At 44.1% G+C, this 21,310-nt stretch overlaps 1 protein-coding gene across 8 annotated transcripts in view; it reads right to left on the bottom strand.

Moving 5' to 3' along the window:
- Positions 1 to 21,310, bottom strand: part of CACNA1E (calcium voltage-gated channel subunit alpha1 E) — a 502,806-nt gene that overhangs the window by 224,193 nt on the left and 257,303 nt on the right. For all 8 annotated transcript variants that reach the window (XM_032291227.1, XM_032291223.1, XM_032291222.1 and 5 more), the window contains 3 exons: positions 8,387 to 8,490; positions 7,039 to 7,191; positions 5,227 to 5,408 (listed from right to left, as the gene is read on the bottom strand). In XM_032291227.1, coding sequence (XP_032147118.1) covers positions 5,227 to 5,408; positions 7,039 to 7,191; positions 8,387 to 8,490 — 439 coding nt within the window. The remainder of the gene's footprint in view (positions 1 to 5,226; positions 5,409 to 7,038; positions 7,192 to 8,386; positions 8,491 to 21,310) is intronic.

Below are 21,310 nucleotides of genomic sequence, written 5' to 3' on the forward strand. Positions count from 1 at the left end.
GCCCAGCAGGCAGGGGCCAAGAGGAAGGCGCTGCAGGGTTTAGAGAGGACAAGAAATTAACAGGAGAACAGGCTGCCAAAGGCAGCATCAGAAGCTGCAACGTAAGTGTGTTTAAAAAAAGAGACAGACACTCTGAGGAGGAAAACAAAATGACAGAGTACAATGCTAGTGAGGCAGGTGGGCGGGCCTGGTGGGTTTCAGCCCCCATATGTTCCCCCAGTCTGCATTCTGAATTGAGCTGAAGCAGTGCCAAGCACCCTGGGAGTGGTGTCATAGAGGCCCAGCGGAGCGCCGGCACCCGGTCACAGCTTACTCTGCACATGTGCGGCACGTGCACGCGCTCTCCTTCACTGGGGGCAGTTCGAGCACCAAATTAGAAATCAGAACATTTGGTTTCAAAACCCACTCCCTACTTCCATGCAGCAGACAGGTTTCTTAACTTACTCCACAGACTGAATTTGTCCAGCAGATTCAAGAGTCCCCTACTCTGTACTCCCCTTCCTTTTCAGTCTCTCCCCCACCTCTTTGCTCTTTATCCGCTCAAATTCCATGGCTTTGTTACACTCACTCTCCTCATCTTCTCGCATTTTTTTGTGCTCACCTGGCGAAACTACACTCATCAAAGCCAACTCTCCACCTGCTTCCCACCTGAGACTCCGTGGCTGAATTTGACCAGAGGAAAGCACACCAGGCTCACTAGTCTCATTTGAACGTCATCACCACTAACCCCAAGTGAGTCCTTAAAGCTGTCCGGCAACCCAGTGCATTTCCCTACTCCACTTACTCCGTCAATCTTCTGGAAGACGATGTTATACCTTCTCTTCAAACTTTCAACGTTCTCCTCCTCCTACCCTCAGCTGATGACCTTACTTCTTCTTTCATTGAGAAAATAGAAGGAATAGGAAGAGAATATCCACAAGCTTCCAACACCACATCTACCCACATACCAGCCTCTGCAGCCACTTGTTCTTCCTCTACTCCTAGTACTATGAATGAATGATTAGAACTCCCATCCAAGCCAAGTCCTATACCTGTGGTCTAGACCTCCCCACACCACACACACCTGTTGGAGGAAATCACCCCAATTCTCCTCCCTCTCCTTCATCAACAATAATTTTTATCTCAAATGGATCATTCCTATCAGCATGAAGTGGTATTTCTTCCATGCTGTTTCCATTGCTCTGTTAAATCCCTCCCACTCCGCTCAAACTGCTCCTGGCATTCAGTGGTTAATTCTCAGCCTTTACCGTCCTCGACCCATCTGAAGCATTTGATTCAAATGAGCAGAGCATATAGGTAAGAGTTTTTGAAAGAGTAAATAGGAATGGAAATTCAAGAGAATCGGTGGATGTAATTTACACAAATGACCAAGAAATGATTAGCAAGATACTCTAGTAAAAACCTTCTTTTAACTGAATAATCTTATGACAGGAAAAACACTTATTCAGAGAACTGACCTGATCATCCTCGACTTTCTCCGTCCACAGCGCTCTCTGCACTTGGCCCCAGGATACCAGGTTTCTGATTTTCCTCTTATCTCCCTGCTGCTCCTTCTCAGTCTTTGCTTGTAACTGATTTTCTCTTCACCTTAACTTCAGAACTCAGTCCTGAAATCTCCTCTCTTCCCTATCTATATCCACTTCCTTGGTGGTTTCAGCCAGTCTCAAAACTCTGCCATATATATGCTGAAACCTCCCAAATTTATATCTGCAGCCGAGCCTTCTACCCTCAACTCATTTATTCACCTTCTGCCCTATACTACCATATCAAATGAGCACGGCAAATTCAACACATCCAAATTCCATTCTTCTCTTCCTCCCCACATTCTTCTCAGTTAATGGCAATTCAACTCTTGCTTCGTTCTCCCAAACTCATATCCAATCCATCAAAGAATCCCATGAGCTCAACTGAAAAATATACCCAGAATCCAACCACTTTCCACCTCCTCCACTGCTACCTCCTGGCCCAAGCCTCTATCATTATTTATTTAAGATCCTTGCAATAACCTTGATTTGACTCCCTGCTACTACTTTTGCTCTATCAAAGGCAGTGGAGGGATCCACTTTCAAACACAAGACAGGTCATGTCCCTCCTTTCCTCAAAAACCTCCACTGATTTCCCATCTCACTCAGAGTAAACCCAGAGTCTAGAAGAGAGTTTGTAAGTTGAGGAGACCTTTGGAGACATAGGGCAAACAGGTAGCAACAGCCAGAACTGCAGACAGTTTTGCATTCCTTCTGCCACAGGAGGGAGGGAAGCCAACAATATCGTTGGAGTTTGACCACGCAGCTGGCATCTGGGTGAGACCAAATGAAGCAAGGGTGCCTCCAGGTTGCCCTGACAATAGGAACCCTCCCCATTACAATAACTCGTTATAATCAGAAAAGTCACATGCAAATGAAGTTAATAGTAATCAATGGCAGAGCAACACAAGGTCATAGGGAGGCATCTAGGAAGAGTCTGTGCAAAGATGAGGGAAGCATTTACATTGTATATAAAAAGGTTATACTGAGCCCACAGGCTTGAAGATTCTCCTACTGGTTTGGATTTAAATGACAACAATAAAGCTTACATGTTTGTTGCACCATTGAATAGAAGGAGCATAGGGCTGGGAAATAGGGGCTCCCCTTCCCTTAGTGCTCCGCATGAACAAATCCAGAAGCTGGGTGAACTGGGCCTTCCCAGAATGAAGAGTGGTAGAAAGGAAATCAATTCATTTATATTTATATTTGCATCTTATTGGTGGTGGTTGTGGTAATGCTTAATGAGACATTTTTCTTTATGCAGAAACACACACATATATTTATACATGTATTTATAATACTAAGCTGACTAGTCATTCATAGTTAACTTCATGGTATACAACCAGTGTATATAAATGTGTGTGCACGCGCACGTGTGTGCAGGGACAGTCCAAACAGGTAGCAGACAGCCCAAACAGGCAGACAGTCTTTGGGTGACAGTCCCCCTAGCCCTATATCCAGCCAGCAGAATAGCAGGAGACCTTCAGTAAGCTGAAGTTCAATGACTGATAGACTGAAAGTCAAGAGTATCTGCATCTGCAGGCCCTGGATGCCCTTGCCATGAAAGGTTTCAGAGGATCTGCAACTTGATCTCCTCTCCTCCCTCCTTCTTTCCTTCGTGAGCAAAACTAGAGAAAGGAGCAAGATCACCGCCTGTGTGTAACTTCTAAACCTATGGTTGACAGGTAACTGGAGAGAGACAGGGATTTGAAGAGAGCACTATGATAGCAGGAATCTTGGCACTTTTTTCTTCCCATTTCCCTAGTGCCTAGGACAGTGCCTGGCATGTAATAGATGCTCAGTTAATAAACACTGAAAGAATGAAGGAATGAGCAAAGAAACTAATGCAGAAAAAATGAGTGGTTCCTCAGCTGAGTTCCTGCTCCTCTCAGCACCATCTGAATCCTGGCTAAAGAGGACCAACAATCACGCCTGTATCCTCAAATGCGACACTTCTCCTTTCAGGCTTTCAATGCATTTAGCACATCACTTAGGTGAGTCTACACATGTAATTGAAATGCATCACTCTCAATGCCCTGCAAGTGACACCAGCCACTACAGGGCCAGTTCTGTAATTTCTAGAGGCACCTGGCTAATTTGAGTGCTATGGCCTCAAGACAACCTTTACATCTCAAATGAGGAGTGACTGCACTCATCAACCTTGCCTCCCTCCCCTCCTTCCTGCTGCCTCCCACAGCTGGTGAGAACTGCAGAGTGTCCTCCAGGGCTTTCGGGGTCACACTTCATTCCTGGGCTTGCTAGGTGTAAGCCGGTCCTTGGGACTTCTTCACTCCCCTTTAGAGCTTTAGGATAATGGCCTGTGACTCTTATCTGCAAAGCTTCAGTCCTGCCTTGCTCATCCTATATGGGAATGGATCCAGGCTAGCAATGGACCTCTACTAAGTACTTTCTTGCACAGGGCTTATACAGTCCTTGCTCTTTGGGCATTATAGTCTAGTAGAGTTTCTTCTGAGACACAGCATTTCCTTTCCCTCCAGTATAAACTATATCCAAAGCTCCTTCTAACGGGTGCTTTGTCTAACCCACCTATGTCCCACCTAATGAGTTTTATACAGATAGAATCAGGCTAAAAAGGTCTAGAGAGGAACTGAAGGCAACAGAGGGCACCTTAAGGTAAAGGCAGGTGGTGAAGCATACATAAGAGGCATGATCATTCCAAAGTGGGCTGACGGAATGCAGGTAAGGGTACAGTCCTTCAACAGCACCTGCCCCAACTGCTTTACCCACCTAGGATTCACGTGCATCAAACCACATACCTCACCCAGCTCTCATTTTTGATCTTGGACTCTGCACCTGCCTTTGATAACTTATTAAAATCAGACTCTAGACGGTGGAAGAGACTTCATAATCACTGTCTACCTTCTGTCCCCATGCAGGAATCCCCAACATTCCTGACAGGCAGCTAGACGGCCTTGTCTTATGCACCAACTCAGAACCTTCCAAACACGTCTAATCATATGAATCACCTGGGCATTTGAAAAAAAGCACAGCTCACCAACTATACAAAACTATACAAAATTAGAATCTCCAGAGAAGGAGCCTGTTAATCTGAATTTTCAGCAAGAGCCCCTGGTGACTCTCACAATGAAGCATGGTTTTCACGTGCATGTAATACAGTAGTTGCTGAGAGTGGCTACATGTGAGAATCAGATAGGAAGCTTTTTCGAAAAGTCAATGACAGGCCTTCGTCCCTAAATATTCCTACTTAATTGGTTTGGGAAGGAGCCCAGTTGGTATAATTCTTTTCTTTTCATTCTTTTTTTAGTAAATTCTCCCAGAGCCTGAGGGGGTGATAAACTTTTTTAAGGTTCTGGCTTATTCTACTGTGCAGCCAGGATTATACATTATTAGCACCCTTCACTACACCCCACCACCGTGTCCAACCAACGTGTTCTATATCAAGCTGATCTGACTTAACTAATGTGTTCACCTATCCAACATAGGATGGAATTTCCTCATTGTATTAAGAAGCTGTATACTTGTACTTAGCAAGAGGCCAGACAAAAGCGGGTTATGAACTGCTAAGGCTTGTCCCAGTTGAGTCTTCACTTCCCGCCCCAATACACATATATCTACAGCCCTCGCTGTCCTCGAACTGGCTGGACCAGACAACCCCAGAAGCCTCAGTCCAGGGCTCTTCCCTCCTCCTCCCCAGTCCCCCGCCGCCGCCAGCTCTACTCACATTGTACAGCACGGTGGTCCACCCTTCCATGGTGATGCACTGGAAGACAGTCAGCACAGCAAAGAGGATGTTATCAAACTGGGTGATCCCATCATTGGGGCCGATCCAGTCCTTGCATTCATAACCAGCAGGGCAGCCCTGCACGCCACATGGGTGAGGGGGGTCAAATCCTTCTAGAATACCTGCAGACACATTTGGAGGATGGGGGATAAATCACATGGTGATTCACAGGAGCTGGAAAGGACCCCAGGAAGCCACAGGCGAGTAATTCCATTCCCCATGGAAAGAGGCCTGCCCTTCTTTGTCTCAGGCTCCCTCTCCTCTCTGGACTCTCTGCGCCTCCCAGCTCACATATCACCTGCTCAGCCTAATGTTTCCCAGTCTCCTGAAGATGGAGTCTCTCCTCCACATGGTCCCCCATTCTCTGCAAGCTTCATCCTCCATCCTCACCTGCTGTACCATAGGAATTTAGAGGACTGAATCGTATAGAACACTTTGAGGAGAGGAGAAGGCAAAGTGAAGTTTTCTAGCTTCAGACTCCAGGATGAGCCCTGAGTTCTTCCAGGGTTTCTTAGGGACAGTTATTAAACTACAGTCCTTTTAGGGGTTTGTTTTGTTTTGTTTGGAGATGGAGTTTCTCTCTTGTTGCTCAGGCTGGAGTGTAATGGCGCTACCTCGGCTCATCACAACCTCCACCTCCCAGGTTCAAGAGATTCTCCTGCCTCAGCCTCCCGAGTAGCTGGGATTACAGGTGATGCGCAACCACGCCCAGCTAATTTTGTATTTTCAGTAGAGAAAAGGTTTTTCCATGTTGGTCAGGCTAGTCTCAAACACCCAACCTCAGGTGATCCACCTACGTCAGCCTCCCAAAGAGGGGGTCTTAACACCTTGTTTTTCTAGCATGGACTATTCTTGAATAAAAGACAAAAATATAAAATAGAACTCCAAAGTGGAAGGTGGTCTTGGAAGGTTCTTTCATTTAAAGCATGGTGACTATTTGGGATCCTTCAGCCTGCCTCCCAACTCCTGTCCTAGGATACTCAAAACTGAACTTGAAAAGAACAAATGAAATACAAAGACATGAGAATCTGGGGTTGTGTACCCTACCAATCTCCCAAGCACCACGCTTGCAAGCCAAGCTCAGAGCTCCCTCGGCTCTTCCACACCATGTGTGGGTCAAAACAGAAAGTGAGGAAGATGATGAAAAGGAGCATGAAGGCAAAATGTCTCCACAGATCCAAAGGGACCCAACTCTGCCTCTGGACTCCCACATCTCAGCGGCCTGTGGGCCAGCGAGGCCACTATACAAAAAGTACTTATTGATTCAGTCAGAGGCCACTGTACAAAGAGTCAAGGAGTATTGATTCAGATATTCAGACAGATGGCTTTCTTGTAGAGGGAGAGACTGGGGTCTAACTAGTTGTCCAGGTTGGCCTCAAACTCCTGGGCTTAATGAGCCTCTCACTTAAGCCTCCAGGGAATAGCTAGAACTACAGGTGTGTGCTACCATGCCTGGCTCAGACAGATGGCTTTTGAAGTTAATTTGCATCGTCCTTGACCATGGGATAGGAGAGCCAAGACCATCTATTTGAAATCTTCCAACTATGTATTTGCTTTGCAATGTTAACGTCAAGTGAGGATCTCTAGTCTAGGTTGGTTGTGCCTCAAAAGGCTCCTGACTAGAAACTTCTGACTTAATTCCAGGGTTGGAATAGGACATGCCTTTCCAACGAGCCTCCAGGAGCCCTGAAATGAGCCCCAGCTAACAGAGGGAAGAAGGGAAAAGGAGAAGACAGAAAAGAGTGGCCCTACCTGAATTGTTCATGAAGCACGCTCGGTGTAACTTCCCACTGTAGAACTCCAGGCCAATGATAGCGAACATCAGGATGGCAAAGAAGAGCAGAAGGCCAATCTGCAGAAGAGGTACCATGGCCTTCATGATGGACTTCAACACAATCTGCAGGCCTAGAAGAAAGGACGGAGTGACCAATGCAGCCATCCCTCAGCACCATCTGTCAGGGCAGGATTGGTTTCATTCCCTCACTGGTTTCATCCACGCTGTCTGCTGGATTCCTCCGATAGATTAAGTTTATTTACGTGTATTCCTTTCCTAAAGGAAATTAGGCCCAGCTCTGCTAGGCTGTAAAGTCCACAAGAGCTGAGACAAAGCTCATCTTCCCATTCGCTCTATCTCAGACCCAGTTCTCTCAGTCCCTGCTGGGGAAGCATAGTGAGTACAAGCACTGTTCAGAAAATGCTATATCCTTTGACCCACACATTGCACTTCTAGGATTCTAGCCAAGAGAACAGTCAGAGATTTGAATAAAGATTTAAGTAAAAAGATGTTTGTTGCAGTACATTTATAGTTGGAGAAAAACTGGAAATAGCCTATTTTTATTTTTTATGTCATCCAGCAACATAAAACATTAAAATGGCTAAATAAATCATAACACATGTAAGAATTTTTGTTTTGAGACAGAGTCTCGGTCTGTCGCAGGGGCTGGATTGCAGTGGCGTTATCATGGCTCACTGCAGCCTTGACCTCCCAAGCCCATGCAATCCTCCCGCCTCGGTTTACTGAGTAGCTGGGACTACAGGAATGAGTCACCATGCTCAGCTAATTGTTGTTGTTGTTGTATTTTCTGTAGCAATAGGGTTTCACCATGTTGCCCACGCTGGTCTTGAACTCCTCCTGAACTCAAGCCATCCGCCCACCTCAGCCTCCCAAAGTGCTGGAATTACGGGCATGAGCCACTGTGCCCAGCCAAGAATTTTTAAGGTTAGGAAAATACTGATTTCAGGATATACAACTACAATATACATAATGATTTCAATTATATTAAAATGCACAGGAGAAAAATGGAAAATACTGAAATTTTAACAAAAGTGATTTCTGAGTGAAAAGATAAAGAATGCTTTCCTTTTTTGTTTACTTTCCACATTTTCTGTATATATTTTCCATTACCTTTTATATCTGCAAAAAGTTAACTTTAAAAGTAAAATGTTATGCCAGAGTGCTCCAACTCCACTATTTATTACCACTGGGGCTTTTTCCCAGGAGGAATATTGTCTGTTTATCCCAAATTCCCTTAGACCTGGATCCAGCTGAGGACACATCAAGTAAGTTCTTAGCAGAGCAGAAAGAATGGCAGATGCTCACTAGGTATCCCTGACACGAGCTTCAAGGGCCGCAGGACACGCACAGCCCGGAGGGTCCTCAGGTCCACATGAGTGTTGAAGTGGGTTCCCGCAGTGGCCAGGATGCTGCAGACAGAGACACAGAAGGGTCAAGGTTACCAGTCTGGCTTTCCCCTCTTTCCCATGCAAGAAGTGGGGCTGAGGCAAGCTCAGCCTGGAAAGCACACAGCGCTGACGCCAGCTGTATGTGGGCGCACCTGAGCTTGGGTGAATCACCAGTGGCTCCAAGTGGAATTAAATTTAGCCATCTGGGTTTCACTTTGCAAAGAAGGAAAACTTATCATACCAGAACCCTAGTTCCAAATCCCGAGCAAAACACAAGGTCAGCAACATCTGTCCCACTCCTGTCCCCAAACCTTGTCCCCTCTCTCCTCTCTTCCCCTTTCAAACTCCTCCTCCTCTTTCCAAGCCACCAAATCCTTGAATTCTTTTATTTTAAAATTTTCTTAGGTTCCCCTGTCTATGTCCTTCATGAAATTTCTCTGGATTAACTCCTCTCTACCTTGACACTTAGAATTTTTACCAAACAAATCAATTACACTGATCCTTACAACTGGAGAATAACTTCAATGGTCTTCACATAGCGTATTTTATAATTGCACAAAACCACTCTTTGACCCTAATTGGATTTCTTTGTTTCTATTTTTCCGCATTCCACAGCCATATAAAGAAACACACACATACACATACACAAATCCACAATTCTATTAGATTGTGTACACCAGGGAGATATTTCATATATTCTCATGACATTGCAGGGACTTTGGAGAGACAAGGACATGAATTTATGAAAAACACAGCAGAAGACTAAAAGCACAAGTGAGTTTAAGTCTGACTCATTCTGTGAGAACAGGTGACTCGACACAAGTCTCTCAACTTCTATGAACCTCACTCCCATTATCTCTAAAATGGGGGGTATCGTGGTCTAGCTATAAAAATAAAAAGACATGGTATTTAATATTACAATATACTGTGTTTAGAAGACACCGCCGTGAAAGGAGAATCTCCCACCCATGCAGCACAGAAGACTGTGCTGTGTACCTTACCTTTATTACAAGAGCCAGCAAAACAACGATCCCTTTTCCTGTGGTTCTCCATCTCCACTCCCATCCTTGAAGTTTCTCCTTATCTCTCCCCTCTTTCTCTTTTTCTATGTGTGTCATATTTTTCAGTTCTTCAAACTACAATGTGCACACAGACATTGTGGCTAATGCAAAGCTTACTAATATTAATAAAATACTAATTTAAAACTTGCTCATTTTATTCTTCTTTCTGTTAAGAATGAAAGGAAGTTTCTCCCTCATAACCCCTCCAGAACAATCCCTGCTACGTGGAACCATCAGGAAATGAGGCATTCAGAAAACTGGGTTCCTCTATAGTCAAAGGGTGGCAAGAATGGCTTGTTTTATTTCCGATGGAACCTCTCTGAAATAGTCAAGTATTAAAGAAGGTACCAGAAATGCCTTCAATATTCAACACATCTTCAATCTCAGAAAGAGAACAGTATAGAAAGTGCACATCCTGTGGCCCTTGGAAGCAGACATACAATCATTAGGTACGAATCATACAGACCAGGACAACAGAATCACAAGTGGTAACTGACACAAGGAGTACTGCCAACAGCCAAGCAGACGGCTTCATGTGCTGGCAGCCTTCCCAAAACTCCAGGTATCCGGAGGCCGCCTATGGAGCATCACTAGGAAGTAAAGAGGGTTCCTACATGGGCTGAAGGTTATATCAACAACCAGTAGAGATTCCTGTCAACCTTAAGATTCTCTGAGTCTACGTTCATGCTACCTAAAAATAAGCAGCAGAAAGAAATCCTACTCATAAAGAATCTCAAGAGCTAGACAAGGTTTCCGAATCTTCCCCATCTCTCGTGACTCACACTTCCATGCCATTGTTGGAAACCGGGGTGACTTGGGGGAGTGGTGTCTTCCACACTGCTTTTGACTCTACCTTCCAAGGCCAAAGAAAGACATTAAGGATGGGGTCATAAAATTTCTAATAAGTAGGGAAGGACTAAAGAGAAAAAGGAACAAGGAGAAACATGGAAAATAGAACTGAAAAATATGACAGAAATAAAAGAGAAAGAGGACAGATAAAGAGAAACTTCAAGGATAGGTGTGGGCATAAGAGAATCATCACAAGAAAAGGGATGACTGTTTTGCTGGTTCTTGTCATAAAGGTAAGGTGCACAGCACAGTCTCCTGGGCTGTCTGGGTGGGAGGCTCTCCTTCCATGACAGTATCTTCTAAACACAGTATGCAGAATATGAGTTAGAAATTAAACTTCTGTTTCCTAGGATACTCAGATACACATGAGACACACTTTTCATATCATAAACAGCCCTGCTGGAAATGAAAATTTCCTCTCCAACCCTGAGTTTAACAGGTATGTTTCAGAACACAGTGGTAGAGGCAGAAAGATAAAATTAAAAGGCAAAGAAGGCTCAAATGTAGAGGGGAAACATGGTAGAGAAAAAGAAGAGTGAGAAGAGTGAGCAGTAAAAGAAAATGTAGGGATATAAACAGGAAAGGAAATAAATAAAAACTCGGGAGAGAAGCAAATGTCAGAGACACGGGAAAGGGAACAAAAGCAAAGCTAACTTGAAAGAAGGAAGAAAAAACATGGTATTTGTTGCGGGGTCTTACACAGCCATGATGTATGCCCATGCCACCAAGTTAGTCCTTGGCTGAAACTACCTGCTCCCCAAACTCTCCCAACCCCGCTGCGGCCAGGGCCATGCAGCCTGCAGCCTCGTGCTGTCCTGGCCCTCAGAACTTTCTTTTCTCTCCTCCAGTGCAGGAGGGCTACCAGCTGGGTCTTTAATTTTTGCGCATTGGCCACTGGCTGCTTCCTAACTCCCACTGTTCAAATACTCCTTGAGGCAGGAATGACAGATGGCACCCCTGTTCACCCGTTAGAAAGCAGGAACAATGGGATTCTTAGAGGAAAAGGAGCCCTGTTCTGGGCTCCCATAATGTGTCCACCTCTATCACTGCTCTAACCACATCCTGGAGAAGTTCTGTTTTCTCATCTGTCTCTCCTACTAAATCTGAAACACCTCTAATGGAGGCGCCATTTTACTCATCTCAACCCCTAAATCCTAGTCCAGTGACTGGCAAGTAAGAGACACTCAATAACAGCTTGATGAATTGAACTTGAATTGCACTGATTAAATTAATACATTTGTTGAAGCAGAGGTCAAAAAGAGAGAACATCAGGAAATTCTAGAACTTACTATGAGAATAGGGTAGCAAGCTGGGATACTATTCCAACATACACGTGTTTCAGTACACAGGGGAGTACTGAATATCTATCCTCAAGCATTTACAGTCTAATGAGGATCCATTTGACCCAGCAATCCCATTACTGGGTATATACCCAAAGGATTATAAATCATTCTACTATAAAGACACATGCACATGTATGTTCACTGCGGCACTGTTTACAATAGCAAAGACCTGGAACCAACCCAAATGTCCATCGACAATAGCCTGGACAAGGAAAATGTGGCACATATACACCATGGAATACTACACAGCCATTAAAAATGATGAGTTCGTGTCCTTTCTAGAGACATGGATGAATCTGGAAACCATCATTCTCAACAAACTGACACAAGAACAGAAAATCAAACACCACATGTTCTCATTCATAGGCGGGTGAACAATGAGAACACAGGGACACAGGGAGGGGAGCATCACACACTGGGGTCTGTTGGGGGTGGCCAAAGGAGGGACAGCAGGGAGTAGGGAGGTTGGAGAGGGTAACATGGGGAGAAATGCCAGATGTAGGTGACGGGGGGATGGAGGCAGCAAACCACCTTGCCATGTGTGTACCTATGCAACAATCCTGCATGATCTGCACATGTACCCCAGAACCTAAAGTACAATAAAAAATAAAATACATATAGATAAAATGTATCATCTTTAAAAAAATTTTAAGTTTTGAGGTACACGTGCAGAATGTGCAGGTTTGTTATGCAAACGTGTGCCATGATGGTTTCCTGCACGTATCAACCCATCACCTAGGTATTAAGCCCAGCATGCCTTAATTATTTCTCCTGATGCTCTCCTCCCTTCCCCCCATCCCCTACCCCTTTATTGGCCCCAGTGTGTGTTGTTCCCCTCCCTGTGTCCATGTGTTCTCACCAGTTCAGTCCCATTTATGAGTGAGAATGTGTGGTGTTTGGTTTTCTATTCCTACATTAGTTTGCTGAGGATAATGGCTTCCAGCTCCATCAATGTCCCTGCAAAGGATATGATCTCGTTCCATTTTATGGTTGCATAGTATTCCATGGTGTATATATACATACCACATCTTTATCCAGCCTATCATCAATGGGCATTGGGATGATTGCATATCTTTGCTTTTTCAAATAGTTCTGCAATGAACATATGGGTCCACTGTTCCTTAGTCCCAGTGTGCTGCTAAAAATACCAAGGCCACAGTTTTGTAATTCTAAGGCCATAAATCACCAAGTGCCAGCAATAGGATTGCTGGGTCAAATGGCATTTCTGGTTCTAGATCTTTGAGGAATCACCACATTGTCTTCCACAATGGCTGAACTAATTCACATTCCCGCCAACAGTGTAAAAGTGTTTCTATTTCTCCACAACCTCACCAGCATCTGTCATTTCTTGACTTTTTAATAATCACCATTCTGACTGATGTTGAGAGGGTAATATTCTCAATAGACTCTCTTACTAAGGACTGGACAGATCCTTTCTTGTGGGATCTTCCCAGTTCTCAGTAAGAGAGCAAGAGAGGAAGAGGAAAGAATGGAAACTCAGAAGTTAAAGACTTGCATCCTAGCAAAGTTTAAGTATTGAAGTACACACAGCTCAGCAAAACCACAGGCCTTGTAAGTACCAGGGCTTAATCAGGAGGCTACTGGAAAAGTAAGGAGTAGAAAACAGCTTTTGACTCTCAGTCTAGTGGAAGTAAACAGACACATAAAAGAAATAAATTATAACACACCGTGAAGCATTATAACGGAGTTGCTTACAAAGTGCTATGAGAATGGGAAATGCCACAGTGACAAACACAGGGTCTGTGTTGTCACTTGCTGTCTGTTAGCATTTTCAAATGGTATGTCATTAAATCTTCAACACTTTCCTCGTACTGCTGTTGTCTCCATTTCATAAAACAGCAAGCCAAAGCTTAGAAAAAATTAAGTTGCTAATAAATGGCAAGACCAGGAGTTAAAGTCCGTTCTCTTCTAATGTCAAAGCCAGTCCTTACTCACTCTGCCATTATGTGCATAACGTTTGCCCAGTGCTGGGTCATCCACTGTTCCTTAGTCCAGTGTGTTGGCAAAAATACCAAGGTCACAGTTTTGTGATTCTAAGGCTGCAAATCACCAAGTGCCACAGATCACCTGCCATGTCTCACTGCCAGGACCAGCAAAGACAAGACTCCATGCACCTCTCTTAATTACTACATACAGAAGCAGCTTAATGGCAGGTGATAACTGCTGCAGTATTTCTATATACACACAGTGGAGAGACACACACGCCACAAAATCAGAGTGAGGCCACTGAGAGTAACTCCAATTTTGAGTTAATAAAAGCCTAAGCTCTCCGCTGTCCCAAGAGGCACATGTTTGTGCTCCTCAAGAGCAGAAGCGTGTTTTCTGTTTCTTTTGTCACTTTAGGCACATAGCCTGGTGGAAAAAGCTCTGCACACAGAGGGGTGCTTAATGCCCACTTTGCCCCCACAACAGAGGAGAGTCAGAAAGCACACTCAGCCCTCTGACCTCCACCAGCACAGGCATCATGTTCTGCACACAGTCAAGTTCAACAACTGTTTCCTGTTAGAGATCATGGCTCAGCCCCACCTCGAATGTTTTTACTTCTAGGTGTCAGCAAGTAGGGAAGAGAATGGAGATTGATACAATCCTGACGATGCAGCACAAGTCTTTCCTGTCGTGGCCATACTGCAGTGGCACGGCAGAATGGGACAGAAGTAATGCCCTGAGCAAAAAGAACCAAGTCATCTCTTCCCAAGTTGGTCACCAAAAGAATTCTTCAACCTTGCATTCCCTTTGACTTTGGGGTCTTTCGTAGCCTCCTTGTCAATCCAGGTCTACAGTCTCTTTTCAAAGGCATATTCCACTGTGCAAATCCATGCCTGAAATACCCTGAAGCAGTGGTCACAGGTCCAGGGTTGCCAGCTAAAATGCAGGACACCCAGTTAAGTTTGAATTTCAGATAAACAAATAATTTTTAGTGCAATATTTGTAGAATGCATGGACTATTCGTTATTTGTCTGGAATCTGAAATTCAGATTTAACTAGATGTCATATATTTTTATTTGCTAAATCTGACAGTTACACTTAAGTATTGACCAGAAAAGACCAGAAAAAGAGCTCTCCGCTTAGTTGTTGCCCCAGCCCTAGACAAAATTTCCAAGCTCCCCTTCTGAGAGGAGATGCGAGCCAGAGGTCTTTCGCAATCAGGTCCAGGATGTCTCCCGAGCTCCAGAAATTACCCATATAAATACCAATGGAAAACTTTGTTAAGTTTTTGAAAGACAGGCTGTTCATCAGCATCTGTGAGAAAAGGCTAACACTAGCAAAGGATGTGAGGTTTTAACCAGCCCATGTGATGAGGAGACCCTGAGGAGGCAGCAAGGGACCTAATGCAAGCCGAATTCCCAACACAGAGTTGAGTCAGAATATGATTCCCATGGGTAGTTGACATAAATGAGTTGCTGTGTCCATTCAAAAACATTCCATCGCGGTTAGTTCCTTTATCGGTCATTCCACTTTATCTGTCATGTCCCTTCCTTTAGCTCTCTTGGGTTCACTTCTTACTCTCCAGCCTCCTTCCTCCCTGGAAGGTTTCTCCTTTGCCTTCTCTCTGACTAAACAATTTGATTCAGACCTCAGGGCCCAGATAACACTCTACCTCCTCCTCGGAAAAGGTCTAATGACCAAAAGCTCATTGAACTAGGATTCTGAGAAAGGGGAAGGCACATGCTCTCCAGTCACATTGGCTAGTTTCAAATCCCAGTTCCACCACCTATACTAGCTGTCTGGCTTTTGGCAATTGCCACGCTCAGCTACAGTTTTCTTATCTGGAAAAAGGCAACAGTGCCTTCCAAGAAAGTTAAAACAAGGATAAAAAAATTAATGCTTGCGAAGTTCTGCACATAGCACTGATATACCATGGGGGTTCCTGGTCATAAACAACAGAAACAGATTCTAACTGTCTGAAACTGCAGACCCATCAGCTCCCTCCCTCTAAAAAGGTATACTGAGAAGATATCAGGAACTCACAGAATTGAGGGGATGTTGGAAGACCAGGCTGGGAAAAGAGGAAAGCAGGAATCTTATTGTGGCAGGGATATCCAGATCCTAATTGAGAAATCTGTGAATGTTACTGGTTATGGCAAAAGGGACTTTGCAGATGGGATTAAGTATCTTGCAGTGGAAAGAGTAGCCTGGATTATCCAGGTGAACTAGAGACACAATCATAAGTGCCCTTATAATAAAAAGGCAGAAGATTGACTAGAGAGAGAGAGAAGGCAATGTGCAAGTTATTCTGCATCTGGCTCTGAAGAAGGAGGGAGGGCCCAAGGGCCAAACAACACGGGAATGCAGCTCTAGAAGCTGGAAGAGGCAAAGAAAAGAACTTTCTCTTAAAGCCTCCACGAGGAGAGATGGGAAGCACGATCCTGGATTTTGGCCTAGTGACAGTGATTTTAGACTTCTGACTTCCAGAACTGTAAGAAAATACATGTGTGTTGCTTTAAGCCACCTAATTTGTGGTCATTTGTTACAGCAGCCATAGGAAACTAACACACTTGGCAAAGGTCAGAGATGCTGGGAAATCTGATTCTAGGCCACCGTGGCTATTGCTATGAATATAAACATCAACTGTCTTGGTGGTGTAGCATCATCAGCTTAAGAGTAAAGCCAGGAGGAAGAAGCATGTGGTCAAGCTGAAGTCTCCCTGCACCCAAATCCTCTACCGCTTCCAAGGTGAGCAAGACTCCCCCCAGGAATACACACAATAAGATTCTCCCAAAAAAGAAAGCAGGGGCCACTGGGGAAGCTGAATGAGGAAGAACCTGGAAAAAAAAAAAGTCTACTACAGTTTGGCTCATAGAAAATAATTAGTAGGTGTTGCAGAGGAAGAAGAGAAAGAATCTATCCATTTTCTTAACTATAAAATGAAATCGGCAGATAAAGGGACCTCTCAGACCCCTCCTGGCTCTAACTCTGTAAGCCAACACCTGCCTCTATGGTACTATGCTTCTGTAGCTCACACTGATGCCCTTCCTCTCAGCATCCAGAGATCTGCTCTGTGTTTAACTACCAATTACATACAGTTCTTATATCTTAGAACTCTTAGAACATGGGTCTGACCACGAATGAGTTAGATCCTTGTAACTCAGTTCAAAACCAGCTCCTGAAACATTTCCATACACTATGGCTCCTTCCAGAACAATATGCAATAGTCATGCTCTAGAAATGCCCTTCACTCAAGGAGAAGTGGGTGTTAATACATTTCCAATTGCAGCAGATCAGCTGGACTCACCCACAGACGTGTCCACAGAGCTGTGATGGGCCCATGACACCTAATAATTGGATATCCAAATGGAAGGGGGTTAGCCACATGTATAAGTAATTATGATCTATCAAAAATCTACTGAATTACACATGATGTTTTGCTTTCCATTTCTTTTAAATAAATTACTGAAAGTGTGATTTGATTTGGGAATCAATTTCTGGAGATTTCATTTTACTTTTTAAAACGTCTTTGTGTATTAAATTGTTCACATAGAGATAAACCAAAGAAAATCAATTTGACCAAAATATATTTGAGGGAAGAGGACAAGGCTAGGGAAGGAATAAAAGATGTCAAGCCCAGCCCGATGTCCGCAAGCTGCCTCTTCCTCCCCACCTACTCTGCTGGGGCCCCTTGACGCCATTAGGCTTAGCTCCATCCCAGAGTCTATGATTCACTCTACAGTTGAGATACTTCCTGACCATGTGCCATGCAACAGACCCTGGCATTACAGTGGAGAACAAGATGGTAAACATGGCTGTCCTCATGATACTTAATGAAACAGATATACATAAAATGGGCCTCAATTATGGTTAAGTGGAAGGTCAGGGAAAGAAGCTTCCCTGTGGAAGTGGCAGACGAGCTCAAAGGTAATGCTGGAGTAGGTCAGAGGAAACAATGTAGGAAGAGCATTCCATATGCAGAAAAAGACATGCACAGAGGTCCAGAGGCACAAAGGAAATTAGCATGCTTGAAAAACTGAAACAAGGCCAGTGTGGCTGAAACCTAATGAATCGGGGGAGAGTAGACAGGAGCCCGAAGAGGGCCAGACACTATGGCTCACACCTGTAATCTCAGCACTTATGGAGGCCAAGTTGGGGGAATTGCTTGGGTCCAGGAGTTCAAGGCCAGCCTGGGCAACATGGCAAGAACCTATCTCTACAAAAATAAATAAAAATAAGCTGCACATGGTGGCATGTGTCTGTAGTCCCTGCTACTTGGGAGACTGAGGTGGGAGAATCACTTGACCCCAGGAGATAGAGGCTGCAGTGAATCATGATCATGCCACTGCACTCCAGCCTAGGCAACAGAGTGAGACTCTGTCTCAGGAAAAAAATAAAAAGAAAGAAAAGGAAAGAAAAACAGAGTCTGAGAGACTGGGAAATGTCACAGAAGGAAAACTTTATAGGCTGTGTTAAGGGTTTGGACCAAGCCCAGCAGTGTTCAAAGAGTGCCAGGCTTAATTCGGTGACGGAACACCAGGTTAACCACAATGCTTCTCTGAGCTCAAAGGGATTTTCCTGATTAACCATTGATCGTTAACCTCCTCCCCAAGCCCAGCCCCAGCTGCTATAACCGGGTGTTTACCTTCATCTCTGTACCTGAACTAAGTCCACCCTCTCTAGCCCCACAGGCCATTCCTGAAGCGGCCTTCCCTGACAACATGCATGCCAGGGAGGCCAGGCGGATCTCCAGACTCCCTGCAGGTGAATCTAGATTCGTGTAAGCAAATCATCCACTGTCCTGGGTAGTGACTGGTTTAGGAATGAGCAGGTAAGAAGGTAACAAAACTCAGGCCACTGAGTTAGAATGGAAAATATGTTTTGGGCTTCAACTGACCTATGTTCTAGAACAAAGGTGAAAACATTTAAAGTAGTGATTTTTCAAGCTTTTTTGATCATAGCCTACATTAAGAAATATATTTTACATCACAACCCAGGATGTGTGTGTGTGTACATAAAATTAAATGACGTTTCATAAAACAATACTCTCCATGTAATGTACTCATATTTTCTCTTCAATTCTTTCTTAAGGTTAATGCTGGTTTTAACCAACTAAATTAATTTCATGACCCTTCAATGGGGCTGGTCCACAGTTTGAAAAACCCACTTCTACAGAAGACAAAACAGACCAACATGAATGGTTGCTTTAACAGCACCATGCAGCTTCTTGGTGTTATCCCAGAATGATGCAACAGTTTGCCTTGAAAGGTTTCGCTGTGCTTTTCCAAGAACCACAAACACAGCATTCTAGAATAGAATCTGTTCCCTCCGTGCTACCTGAAGCAGCAACATCTTGCTGCCCTCCAGAATGGACAGTCTTAAAGATCTCTCTCTCTCCCTCTTTCACACACACTCAAAACTGTCATGGGGCATTTGTCTGTTTCTGATGTGTTTTTGGTTGGTTGGTTTGGGGTTTCTTTTGTTGCTGCCCATTTGTTTGATTTATGGCTTGGTGGTGTACATTGCTTAATATGCATGGCTCTGACTTAATTTATGGCCAAACTGGAGCACAGGCTTTCTTGTAAAAACACAGACAATATATAAGAACTAAGAAGTCTTAATATTTCTTAAGAGAAGGAGAAAGAGAGTAGAGCCACCTTGCCCTTTCCAAGACAGATCTATGCCATTTCTAGGAGGAAATAAATAGTATTGCATTTAACAAAAGTAAGGTAACCCCTTCTGAAATTTAAAATAGGGTTCCCAATTTAAATTTCAGAAGAATCCTAGTGGGTATGAAGTGGTCTCAAAATATGCCTTTTGATGGGAATAAAAATCATGGCCTAAAAATCCTCTCTTTCCTTCCCCACCAAAAGAAAGCTCATCAATCAAAACCACCACACTAAGAAAAAGAGGTTGTATTGATGTTCGGGGACAGATCATTGGCATTAGGGAGCTGCCCTATGCGTGGCAGTAGTAGATTTAGCAGCATCCCTGGCCTCTAACCACTAGATACCACTGGCAACCCCTTCTGCCACCCCCCTGCCACCCTACCCAGCAATGACAACCAACAGCATCTCCAGACACTGTCAAATGTCCTCTGGGAAGCAAAAAATCACCCCTAGTTGAGAACCACTGCTATAGAAGAACCTCTCAGACAGAAATTCCTGCAATACTGAGAAATACTTAATAGCCTGATTAAAGGCAATAACATATGTTTCACATTAGTCCCTATTCACACAGAGAAAATACACACAGCTCCTCTCTGCTTTCTTCTTGAAACACCTCCTTGGAGCATGAAGCTTGGCCCCAACCTGTCTCCAAAGGAAGCCTTAATCTCACCTTAACCTCAAGAAGAGGTTCCCCAAAGGATGCCAGATGATGAATACAGAAATAAAGAGTTTTGTTTGCTTAACCTTAGTATAACAGAAATGAAGGTCAAGTTCCTACCAATGATCCTGGGTTGCCTTCTCTTTTCTGAGAAAGTCCCTGATTATTCACTCAGACACACCTAGGAGAAATGCCAAGAAATGGTGAAAAACTCTGTCATTCAGGCCCAGGAGATGACAACAAAAAGAAAAATTTCTTATTGTTATTTCACAGTTTACACAGCCCTGTTCCACACAGTAGCACTATCCCAATTTTATAAGTTTGAGAATTAGGGTTCAGAGAGAGAAACTGGCTGGCCCCAGGTCACTGAGATAATACATGATCAAGTTGAGACTCAAACCTGGAAATTTTGATTCCAAACTTGGAGTGCCTTCAAAAGCTACAAAAGATAACGGCTAATAGCTCGTAATATATCCCAAAGGCATGTATGTTTGACAAATTTATTCTCTAGGCCAACCATAGTTGCCTCTCTACAGAGCTTTATGGTGTCCTATGATTGCAGTATCATATGAATGTTACCAAAACTGTGCTTCAGAGAGTTAAGCAAAGGAAAATTGCTGGAGAGGGAAATCCACATTATAAGAAATCACCTACATAAATACATGTTCTTTGAGTTGTCGTTCTAGTAGTGGTGAGGAATTCTGTTGATCGACCACCCACACACTTTCTCTCCTCAGGTACCCCCCAGGACCAGGAACAAGCAGTTGTGAGATGGCTAGTCAGGGATAGAGCAGGACACAGCTGAAGACCAGAATCCAGCTAATTAGCCATGTGGGAGCCACACCCTCAAAAGTGGCCTTGTTACAAGATGCACTAATGAACTCCAGTATCCAATTCCCGTGATTAGCTATGTAATCCAGTATTGCCCATAAGGAATGTCCACCTATTGTTTTTACTGCCAGTCCCTCCTCTTCCTCTGACAACAATACTTCATCCCTAAGATCTTTCCAAAAATTACAACGCTCTCACATGGCACTGCTGGCCACAGTTAACAGGATCAGGGGCAGGAAGTTCCTTCCTTGGATGTTTGGAGTTAGGGCCTATAGACTTAGGTTGATCTCCTCTGAAGCAGCTGAAGCCATAAGATAAAACGCTTAAGAGCTGTCACTATCCATATTTTCGCTTCCAGAAGAAAGTGAGAGAGAAGAATAAAGCCAATCTTACAGGGACAAGAGGGAATGAAAGGAGGAAGGAATTCTGGTGGACCTGGAGCCCTATTCCTGCAGTTCGTAAGGCCCATTTTCTAATTCTTCC

This window comes from Sapajus apella, unplaced genomic scaffold (assembly GCF_009761245.1).
Source record: "Sapajus apella isolate SASKATOON/1434 unplaced genomic scaffold, GSC_monkey_1.0 scaffold25, whole genome shotgun sequence".
Taxonomy (NCBI): domain Eukaryota; kingdom Metazoa; phylum Chordata; class Mammalia; order Primates; family Cebidae; genus Sapajus; species Sapajus apella.